The sequence below is a fragment of the Echiichthys vipera genome (assembly GCF_963691815.1).
Source record: "Echiichthys vipera genome assembly, chromosome: 15".
Lineage (NCBI taxonomy): Eukaryota > Metazoa > Chordata > Actinopteri > Perciformes > Trachinidae > Echiichthys > Echiichthys vipera.
Genome location: NC_139840.1, coordinates 6,272,689 through 6,284,717, shown reverse-complemented (window position 1 = coordinate 6,284,717; position 12,029 = coordinate 6,272,689). Strand labels below are relative to the sequence as shown.

General features: G+C 43.4%; 1 protein-coding gene across 1 annotated transcript; it reads left to right on the top strand.

Annotated features, from left to right (window-relative positions):
• Positions 1-1,716: 1,716 nt before the first annotated feature.
• Positions 1,717-10,882, top strand: jcadb (junctional cadherin 5 associated b; the record flags this gene model as incomplete). Its single annotated transcript, XM_083928575.1, has 3 exons — positions 1,717-2,042; positions 3,914-7,782; positions 10,848-10,882. 3 exons carry the CDS (start codon positions 1,717-1,719, stop codon positions 10,880-10,882), a joined length of 4,230 nt encoding a protein of 1,409 aa, XP_083784701.1.
• Between the last annotated feature and the right edge of the window lie 1,147 nt (positions 10,883-12,029).

Sequence of the window (12,029 nt, the reverse complement as noted above, 5' to 3'; positions counted from 1 at the left end):
TGGTCTGATTTGGTGCACCCACTTTTCTTGTGTTTTACCTACTTGTTGCATTAGTATACTAAGTGCTGAATTAAGTCTATTACGTAAGGATTTGATGATTGTTTTTGATGTTTAAGTCATTTTTAAACAAAAATGTACATTTTTCTTAGTTCCCTGGTCTTTTGTGATCGTAAACTGAATTCCTTTGAGTTTTTGAGGGATGGTTGAACAAAACAAGCAAACAAATAAAGATTGTGTCACAATATGACATGAAATCTTAACCGAAGACAAATCAAGATCCATGTTGACTGAGTTAGTTTATTATTTTAACTTAAACTTTCTTTCCAGTTTCTTCTTTTCACCTAAATGTGTTCATTTTTTTAGTTAACACTGCAAGTTAGACTTCAACTCTGAACTGGATATTGTAAATCAAGAGCTGAGTCACTTTAATGACATGTAATAAATGTACCATATTTTTTTGCTGATGCCATTAAGTCAGAAGAAATACCGACATCTTAGGAACTCGCACTATGTAAGGTGACACGGAGCATGGAGACAAAGGGTATAGTACAGTATACAGTATACATTAGTCTATGTGCAGCAATTTATATTGTATATTCAATTTCCCCATACATGCATGTGGGCATACATGCATGGGGAAAGCTGTATTTAATTACCAGAGGAGCAAATGTATGATGCAAACTGTACTGGAGGAGATTACCTTAAGAGTATCTGACACAGACAGTCATGGAGAGGCATTTAATCTATTCTCTTTACCTAATGGGGAAGAATTACTTTGTAGTTTCTGTTAACATGTGCATTCTTGTCTATCGGAGGAAGTACAGCATTGTCCACATGCATAGATTAGAGAAGCTTTCAAAATGCTGCTCTGAGTGCTTGGAGAACAATAACTGTGATTGTATTGACCGATGACGAATGTTCCAGCCTACTGTAGATCCTGCTTCGACTGTTTAGGTTAAATCACAAGGCTCGGGGAATCTTTATGTAATGAGTGCTTTAATGGATGGGAACAACTCTCAGTTTAGCAATTTTTAAGTCTTAACTCTAATTTACAAGGGCACCGTCGCTGCATCCGGGGCTTTAATGCCGCCCAAGACGATTGGAGCTTTTCCCCTATCCCAGAATGTTAACTCATGCCCAAAGTTAACTTGAAGTGTAGCAATTTTTAAATTACACAATGGTTTTAGACAATTTGGAAAGACGATACATTGTCTTTGGCAGGAAGGAAGGGCGTGGCTAGATTTGGGAGAGAATTGCACATGTTCAGGAAAATAAACTGGACTAAATGCTTAAAAAAACATGGGGGACTAAATGTTTAATTATAACATGGGGTCTTTCTGCAGTGTGCATGTTGAACTTTAGTTGAACGTTCCAGAGTTAATCATGGAGAAACGACAATGTCTGCACAAAAGATTGTGTTATCTTTAGCACATGTTCATTTCAATTGAGGACAACACACAGAAAAGCATTTGAACATCTCTGTAAAGTTAACACAAACATTTGTATTTTCTGACATTTTCAGTGTGTTGAAAATGACACATCATTAATTTGACTGCATGCGGAAATCATCTGTTCATGTTACCTCTTCCCTCCTCTGTTTTCCCCTTAGTGATGGCCTCTGCTGAGCCACCGTGCTCCAGCTTCCACCAGCAGCACTGCGCATAAGGCAACACAACCACCTTTGCCCTCCTGCCCAGAAGTGAGAGAGACAACACCATGTACAGTGTGGAGGACCTCCTCATTTCGCACGGATATAAATTGCCCAAGAGTGGCCCACCGTCTGCCACGCCTTATGACAAGCGCCCTGCTGATTGCCAGCGCGAACTTGTGGACAACCGAGCTGGCCGGGGGACACTGAACGGGTATGAGGCGGACCGGGGCGCATCTATCACAGGCATCTATGGTAGCAGGCAGGCACTGGTTAAGGGGTACCCCGCAACAGACACAGAGAGTGGGGAAAGGATCCTAAGGAGAAAAGAACTCGGCATCGGTATCCTAGGTGACGCTCAGCCCTTGGGTGATTCTCTCGCCACAGATAGTGGGTGAGTGCTTTTTTTCCCTCTCTTTTGCGATCCCCCACACCCTTTACCTTCCCTTTTCTCCTCTCCCCTCCTTCTCACTGGGGCCCTTTGGTATTGCATGCAAAACTGAGTCTGCACTGCGCAGGTTTTTTTCCCCCTCCTCTTCCTTTTCCCCTCCTTCCAGAGCTGCAGAACACTGTGGCTGCAGCAGCACCACTGACATATCTTATGCTGGGATATGAGGAATTAAGAAAGGTGCCTTTGCACTCGTTTGAGTTGTTTACATGCCTGCAAAGAGATGTGGCTTGCGTCTCTGTGGAGACCACCCATGCACTGGTATCATCTCTGAAGCCTCCATGAGGCAGGCAGATGAAAACACCAGCACTAGACAGTGAGCAAACTGAGGAGGACTGAACATGCCTCAAGACAGGCGCGTAATCACTCCACTGTAAACACTGGCACACTGAATCACGCCCAGCACGTGCTCTGTGATGTAAGCATGTTGCTGGGCAAGTGTGCACAGTGCAGCTCCTCTCAGCCATACAGTAGCATATGCTGCTGAGGATGATACATTGACTTTGCTGCTTAAATGAGTATGGTGACTAACACAGTGATTTAGTGCAGTGCAGATATGAGATGAAGCTCTTAAGCAGGGTAATTGTAATTCATTTTGAACTATCTTTTAGTATTTTTTAGACTGTATATTTTACAAAATAATATTGTATTATGTATTTATGATATATCTTATGGTTATATTTTTACCTGTTAATAACTTTAAATTATAGCATTATGTGACTATAAGAAATATGAATCAACTAGCTTGAGAAAATACAATTATTGATTTATGTTATGGGCAAGACCTGATGGTTACATTTATATTTCAACAGGGATTTAAAACCCACACTTCCTCTTCCCATTATAACCGACTGAGAAAATTCAAAAAATTATTATTATTACAGTGTAATTTAACAAAATAACGCTCTTTGAACATAGAGAAGTAAAACTCTTTCTTTTCTTTTTGACCCAGTCTGTAATGATTCAGTAGGCTTTCTCTAACATTGTTAGTTGTTCTTGGCAGTGCAACTTGCCACATATCCTGCACCTAGGAGGTAAATTTGGAAGCATAGCTAAAATCATCAGCTTTATCACAGTGGAACCACTGTTTTGAGCCTGCCAACAGTCATTCATCCCACCATTTTATGTTAAATTCACCAAGCATTTAAAAAAGGATATTAATGCTTGTGATATTACATATTCGCCTCAGCAACGCTGTCTTCTGATTTTGTCCTTCATTTTTTATTTCAGCTTTTAAAGTTTATTGTTTACTTGTAGGTCATACTGTATTTCTTAAAAGTAACAGTTTGATCTTGCTAATTGAGTTATGAGATCAGTTATCCAGAGGATCAGAGGGACTTTCGTTATTGTGTCAGATCAGGTAATGGCATGCTTTTGCTTAGACTTTCTTTAAAAGCCAAAGTTGCTGTCCAGATGACCAGCTTCCAGGATAAGGTCGGCACAATTTAATATGCAGATCATACTGCAGTAGCATCACAATTTCATGGTTTCTTCAAGGGAATTGGGAGCCGCTGACTATCGCACTTCTGTCTCACATGTGCTGGCTCTCCTTGATTAAGTTGTGTTGGAAAAGTATGTATATTGCAGATAGTTAAGCCTAATGTATCAATGATGTAGTTTTATTGTTTCTTTTAAACTATGTAATATCAGCAAACTGTCAATCATATACAATTGATTGATGTAGCTTTATTGTTTCTTTTAAACTATGTAATACCAGCAAACTGTCAATCATATACGATTGATTTCAGAGTCCACCTTAGTCACATTGTGTGACACTCTGAATGTCTTATTTACACTGAGCTTTTCTGTCTTCATAGTTTCTATGATGTTCCCAGTTTGACTTACTCCGATCCACTAAGCCATGACGACAGGGATGTTTCCTACTGGCGGAGGCGAGGCCAGGACTTCAGCATCCTCCTGGATTATGCTGATGGCAGGGAGCTAAGGGCCTCTGCTGGCGCATGGAGGCCCCAGGCCCTGATTGCAGCAGAGGAACACAGAGCAGAGAGGCAAGCGCAGCGGCTATGGGAGGACATTTCCTGGCTAAGGGACCTGGATGCAGCCCCTGGTCAGCTAAGGGTGACTGGGGAGAGGAAGTGTCAGAGCCTTGGTACAGAGGAGTGGAGGCCTGCTGTGGGCCTGGGAAGGCAGCTGTCGGATGGGGACGGGGACAGGTGGGTTCACGACCAGTACCGCCTGAGGACACCTGAGGGTTTTTTTCACCCTAGAACTAAAGCAAAGTCTCAGTCTCTTCCCAGAGTTTTGTCACCTGATGGAACTGCCAGCAGAGAGCTCATTCCATCCAGGCCCAGCCTACCTGATAGACAACAGAGGATAAGCAGCACTGTCTTCTCTGGGCCCTATAGTAGGTATATCTATAGTGGTGCTGTTGTCAGGGACCGGTGGGGTAGGAATGCAGGGCCAAGCAGCCATGTTGCACTTTTACCAAAGCCCAGGTTCAGCAGGCCTTTAAAGCCTCCCTCATATGAGATTCACCAGCAGACCAGGGGTAGCGCAGAAATGCTTGCTATAGAACAGGGTGCCAAACAAAAAGAAAGGCCTATCTACTATCAAAGAGGTGGGGAGCTGAGACAAGACTATTTCGCACAACACTCTGCCATCACTGGAATGGAGCCCCCTGGCTACATCCCACCCCCATCTTATAGAAGAGGCCCACCCCCAAGATCAGTTTCAATCAACCGCAATGAAATGGCAAACCTAAGATGGAGGGCGGAAGCTCTGCAGATGCCGAACTCAGATCCTGGAAGGTGGTTTTATAGACAGGCAGGGTCATGGCTGGAACATTATGGAGATCGTGGTGTGTCCAATCGAAAACAGGTACATTCTGGACATGAAGAACAGCAAGGTCATACCCGTCAATTATCCATTGAAGACCCAAGAGTGAAGCAAATCTCAGGAGGGCCTAGCGGAAATTCTCTCACCGACTCAGACAAGATCCGTAACATAAACAAAGAGATTCCGTCTGCTAAGATTATAGGACAATCTACCCATGATAGTGCCTTTCCTCCCCAACAGGGGTCAGTTCTCAATATCGACAGCCGCAAAACAGCTCTTAATGACAACGACAGCAGTAATCGATGGTGCAACAGGGGATTAAGCAAAAAAAGTGACAGTGTAGGTCCTGAACAAAACCGTACTCAGTTTTTTCCTTCATCTATTCTGGGTAAACCACCACCTCCCCCATGCAAGCCGGCTGACCAGGGTGTCTCTGAAACTGTGACAGAAGTAAAAAAGGTGGAACAATCTGAACCCCCAGAGAAAGACAAATCCAAGAACCTAAAAAAGAGACTTAGTGAGACAATTTTTTGCTTGGTGTCTGTCCCTGTCACTCCGCAGCTCAGTGGGACAATCCGTGATCAGAATAACAACAACGAGAAGTCACCAGACCCAGCGGACAGTCCTAGTGACAACAAAACCGGCCATTTAACAAACCAAAGTCTCCAAAGCACATCTTCAGCTGAAGCTGAGCTGCAAGCACTAACTGGTAGCATAGCGAGCAGCAAAACAAGCAGTAGAGCAAGCAGCAAAATGTTTAAAAAAGTACCCTGTAGACCCCCTAAGATAAACCATTACAAGGAGATGAAACTGTCAGGATCCTGGCCTGCAAACCAGTATCGAGATCAGGAGACACAAACTAGCCCAGAAGCCCAAAAACCTGCCTCTGAAAACAAGGAAGCACAACAAGATCCGGTCCCTCCTGGCACTGAAGTCCCTCCTGATAGCAGTGGTGTAGTAGGCACTGCCTTCAGTTTTCCTATAAAGGGAGTGAAGAGCCTGAAACTGTCCAGCAACAGCGCCTTCTCCCTGACCGCCACCTTCTCCAACCAGCTGAACAAGAGCACAGCTCAGCAGCCAGCAGTACCACCCTCAGGAAATGTGGAGGAGACCAAACCAGCAGCAAATAGTGGGCAGGAGGCATTTGAACAGTTCCTGCTGAAACCAGCCATCCAGCGTCCATGGGATGCTGTCAAAGAGCTGGAGACCATCAAAAAAGAAGTCCAGGATCAACAGGAGCAGCAGAGCAGCAAACAGCCCAGCGTTGATAAGTGCATAGAGGACCTCAACGAGGCCTACAAAGACATCTTGGAGCTAGGCACTGCCAGCAATAAAGTCCCAAATGGTTCTGTTCAAATCCCTGAGCGTATCAAAATCCGATTGACATCAGAACCTCTCAACAAGCCCAGCAGCCTTAGGCGCAGTGCAGTAAGCTGGTCTGTTGACCCAGAATACAGGGAAGTCAAGAGCGCCTTCTCCAGGCCTGCAACAAAGTCGGTAACCTTCAGCAAGCAGCTTAGGGAAGAGCTCCCCGTCCCACCTCGGGAGACAGGCTTCAGAGAATACAGGGTTGTTACACATCTTTCACGTAGACGGAGCAACGATGGCAGGACAGTAAAACTAGACCTGCCAGATGAGCCTATTGAGACGCCACTTTGTGACTTCAGTCCAACAACGAACACTGCAGCAGCTGAGGTGCCATGGGCAGATAGACAGCCTATGCAGGATGCCTCTACGCTCACTAGTCCTCCTGATTATGAGGACATATGCCAGACTTTGCGTCACTCTAGAGACCCGGCGGATGTCAATAAAGCGTCCGCAGGCAATCTTAAACCTAATGACGCAGAGACTCTTCAAGATCTCAGTGCTGAATCAGAGGAGGAGTGCCCTATTTGTAAAAGAGAGCTTGAGAATCAGATGAGACAGGGCCCATTGCCTCCACTTCACGAGGAGAACAGCTCGGACAGTTCGACCAATCAAAATGGAAGTCCACCACAATGCGCTGCCTTGGAAAGTCCAGCAGAAGATATGAAAACAGAGGAGCCGAATGACTCAAGTTTGAATCAGTCAAAGTCTGACCTCCGTGCTGAAACAAGGGAGCAGCATTCAATGACACTGGAAAATGCAGAAGGGGTTGAAATTATAGACAATGCTCAGGCGGAAAACTTGGACGATTTGTGCGCAGCGAATGGAGCTACAGACAGGGCATCCACAATATTAGCAACTGATGTGCCAGAAGACCCCCAAGTTACAAAGGAACAGAGTGTTAGTGAAACAGCAACTAAGGAAGTATTATTAGGAGAGAAGGAAGCCATTACAGGAGAAACACCTGAGGGTGGTGCAGACAAACAGACTGCTGAAGTGAAAAGTGAGTGTGAGGGACAAGACAGTACAATGCCTGATGACAAGCAGGAGCAAGAAAAGAAGCCATGTGCTGTTCCAGAGCATAGACTCGGTCTACGGACTCATCTGGGGCGAGACCACCCAGGGTTACCAGAGTTTCCTCCAGATAGACTGCCACTTTCAGTTCCCCCAAACCTAGACCGCAGGCTATCTCTTAGCCTGGAGGGGGAGAGGAGGAGCAAGGGCCCCTCCCACCGAATGGAAGCATTGCAGACTAAGCTGGCTATTTCTCCAGGTCGTGTGGCAGTTGAGCGCCTGGCCCGGATGAGGGAGGTGGATGTTATGTATCGTATGAGGCGCCTCAGTATCAGGAGTAATGACTCTGGGGAGGGAGAGGCAGAGGGGGAGGGCAAGGACGAACAAGAGGAGGAGCCCCACCCTGCTCCTCCGAGAGACAAGGAGAACGATCAAGCTCAAGAGGTCACCCATACACAGCAGGTCTCTGAGGAGACAGTGTTGCAAGATGAGGAGGAGTCATCTCTCTCAGGTAAGATAAGAACATTTGAGTCAATTACTTTGAGGATTCCTGTGGAAAAATGAATTAGTTAAGTTAAGAGGACTGTCTGTACAGCTTTACAAATGTACCAACAATTTAAATGGTAACATCAAGAATAAAACATTTATTTCCTGTGTGGTTCTTGGTAACCCACAGATGCAGTAGACTACAAAATCTAAAAAGAAAATACTAATGCAATATTTGTTCAGTGCACAATACAATTGTGCCGTCCCCATCCACAGATTTATTATGCATGCTTCAGGCTGACTGCAGACTAAACCATGAGTGAATGTGATAGTTTCATTTAAATGCTGACAGATTGCTTGCTTTGTTTATTGGCATTGATATAAAATTATATGCACATTACCGTTTAGAAAATGGAGTCATTGTGATGTATGTATGTTACATGGGTCATTTTGATATAGGTTTTACCCTGTGAAGGACGCATCTAACTGTTCCATGATGTTTGACACTATATAAAAAAAAGTCTATCACATATTTTTCCATATAGTTTCCATCGAAATGGGAAAACAAGCGACCAAACCAAATTACGTCAATAATAACATAATTTGAACAACGCTCAATGTTCTTACCCTTGTACGTGGGAGCAAAGTGAACCTTAGCTACCGGTTTGCTAACATGTAGGGTACCAAATGCGGAAACTATGTGGTCTATATTTATTTATTTTATCTATATTTTCATTTGAAATATAAAATTTTTGCAACAAAGTGTATAATAAAATGATAGATGATAGAAGTACTCAGTGTGTTTCATTTGTCAAGCATTGAAAGATGTACTCCGTAAGATTTATTTATCTAGATCTATTTAATTGGGTCTATCTCGCCAAAAAGCCCCTAATTTGCATGTGAGTTGCTCAGGAGGCCGTTTGACCAGGTAGAAAATGGCCCTATCGGAGAGCGGGGCCTCTTTTGTCCCCTGAGATTTGCCCGGGGTGACGTGTGGCTATACAGATGCCAGTAGAGTAGACACTTTTATCCAGTGGTATAGTAGAATACAGTGCAGAAAATGATCTGTGCACAGATTCTGGATTGCATTTCCGACCTGTGGTCCCTTGCTGCATGCTCCATACCTCTCTCTCTCTCTCTCCCAATAACACACAAACGCGTGCGAGCACACACACACACGCACGCACACACACCGTACTGCAGCAGGGTGACAGCCTGTCTGTCAACAAACACTTTTACAGCGCCTTGAATCTTTAAGGTGGAGTGTTTTCTTTCACGTTATTTGTACATAAGTTGACGTTGTGAATCATACAAACCACCTTAAATCAAACTACAACTATTCTGTATTTCTCACTTAGAGGAAGTGCATGCACCGCCGTATGACTGATCAGCTGATAAACTGTGATCCAAACCCATTCAGAATGATACGTCACCTCCAGAGTCTCCTAAATCCATCTCAGGCCTTTTTTTTGTATGGAAACGCGGCGAGTGAAAGGCCATTTGAGAGGGCTTGCACTGAAACTCTTCGGGAGGCCACTCTATAGGGATAATGGAAACACACCTAATGGTGACTGATCATATGACCCACTAATGAAAGCACTTGGTGCCTTAGTACTCCAATCTGTGTGTCTTTGGCGACATTCCCGGGCTAGATGTAAACAAGCCGCCATGGTAGGCTACGTCCACACCGCATGTCTTAATGCATAATTCTGATTTATTGCTCAAATCCCATTTTTTGTTTGGTTGTTCACATTACGCCTTTTAATGTGGCCTGTCTATGGACTGCTGTGTGAACTGCTCACGATCCTGAAGTGATCCGCATGACAGTTAATCATTGATGACAACACGCCACAACAGTGTTTACGAAGGCGAACATGGCAATGGCTACAGGCATAATAGGAACAGTATAAAAATGAAAAGTTATAGTCTTGTGTGTGTAAGGGAAAACGTGTGCACAAAAGCTGGAGTTTGCCAATGATCAAAATTGAAGAGATGGCCTTGCTGTTGACGACATCTCCACAAGATGGTGTCAGTGCCAGAAGATAAGGCAACCTACCTCAGTGAATTTAAATCCATTAAAATATCACTGACATTTATGTAACTGAAATAAACTGAATAAATGTAAAAGAACACTTGAGAATACATATTTTACTGTCCTGCCAAAAGGGAACAATCTTGAAAGAAAGATGTTGGAGTTTGTGTCATGTTTTTTTTTGCACCTTGCACCTTATTAATTGCCTGGGTCCAGACCTTAGAATTTAGAGTTGACTGATTGGTCTGGCATCCTGACATGAAAACATGAAAACACCGCCATCTTTGATTGGTGACTTGGTTAAAAACTCTTTAAACTCTTTTTAACCAAGTTGGTTAAAAACAGACTAGCCAATGAGCCTCTTTGGGGGTCTAACGATTAGCCAATCAGTGCCATGGTTCAGACTAATGCCATTGTCAAGATGTGGTTTACACCACAGGCAAATCCCAACCAAATTAGTTAAACATGCTTACGTCATAGGCTCCGCCATAGCCTACTCTGTTGCTACCATACAGTTCATGGTTGCTACTGCTGAGCTGTAAAACGATGGATACAATACATTGTTATTGGGCATTGCAACTTCCACAAAATGACTTTGAAAGTCTAGGAGAGCGGCAAGGTTTAATTATTTTACCCCTATTCAAGTTAGCACAGCGCTAAACTGGAATCAATCAGCTCGAACAGGAAGAACATTGTGATTGGTGAGGGAAAATCAAATCCCCTCCCCCATGGTCAGAGCATTAGACTGAAGATGGAAACGTAGTGTAACTACTTGACAATTCTGTTCTGATATCAAGCTACCTTATTACCCTTCTTTGGTTCAGATCATGTTGACAGACAAAATACCTTTTCAACATAATTCCATTGCTAGGCAACAGCCTGGGTCCTTTTAAACCTTCTTATCATTTGATGTCATTCACTTACACTGCAACAGGAGTTGGGACACATTTGGCATGTTTATGTTTACGACTGTGAAATGGTTTATACAATACAATACTAGCTATAGTGATATCAAAATACAGTTTTGTGAATAAATATTTTTCTTCTTTACATCCCAGAACCCCATGATCCCAGCCGAGTGAAGACAGTGTAGAAAAGACTGCGTCCAACATCTCCATCTGAGGTTTTTAGCTCCAACACTGTGACCTGGCTGCCTACTAGAATGCCTTCATCTCATCTTGACACTGAAATGGCCTTCTTGTCCGACAAGAGCATTGTGTACACCCTCACCCTCGGCGCTGCGTTGACTACTAAGAGTGCTGTTCCACTGCCAAAGGGAGGTGCCCCTTTAACTTGTGGGGCAACTTCCACTTCAAATCCCTTCCCAAACTGACTTCCCTCTACCCCATTGGTCCTCCATCCCCAAGCCCATCCTCTTATAGGGTTTGTACTAGTTAGTCTTCTTGTAGCGGCTTGTCCTCTCTATTCTATCCTCCCTATGCTTTTCTCATTGGCAGACATTATGCAATTCTGTCATGCATACTAGAACTTCTGAAATGTCCATATTGAATACAGTCTAGACATTTTTTTGCATACTGAACGAATCTGTTTGTTTACAGGCGAGCTGTTAAGGATATGAATGTATGTGTTTAACCTAACGTAGACTTAGAAGGGTTATTGTCACAAACCTGTTACGTTGCATTTAAACTACACCAAAATATCTGATTGTCGTGGTGAGGCGACAGCTGTTTTAGAACTGGACATCACTGTCTCTGGCTTAAGAACTGTTTTGATTTTCAGATGAGATAAATCAGCCTTTCTTTTTTTTAATTTATTTATTTTTTTTTTAAATTTAACGACATTGTGCCGTTTCATTGCTTTTGTACACACTGCAACCATAACCCATAGAGCTCTTCAATGAAGAGTGACTGTACACCACATGACATGATAGACCAGTGACCTATTATATGTTACATTGGTTCTACGCTGGAGAGTTGCCTTCTTTAACCAGATGTGTGTTAGTCCTCTGATCAATCCGATGTATAGCTCCCATTTCCAGGTAATTTCAGGAAGCAATAAAGGCACGGATTGAGTTGAAGTGGTGTTTGGCGAATTTGATAAACTTTGAAGATGGATATAGGGACAAAGAACAAAAAAAATATATAGGTAGAGCATTATATTATTGTTGTACAAACAACTCAGTGGTGTAGTGGATCTACCTGTAGGAACCATTGTCAGGAGTTTTAATGTGAACATGTCATTTAAGTCATATTACAGGGATATGGAATAGTGTCAGGGTA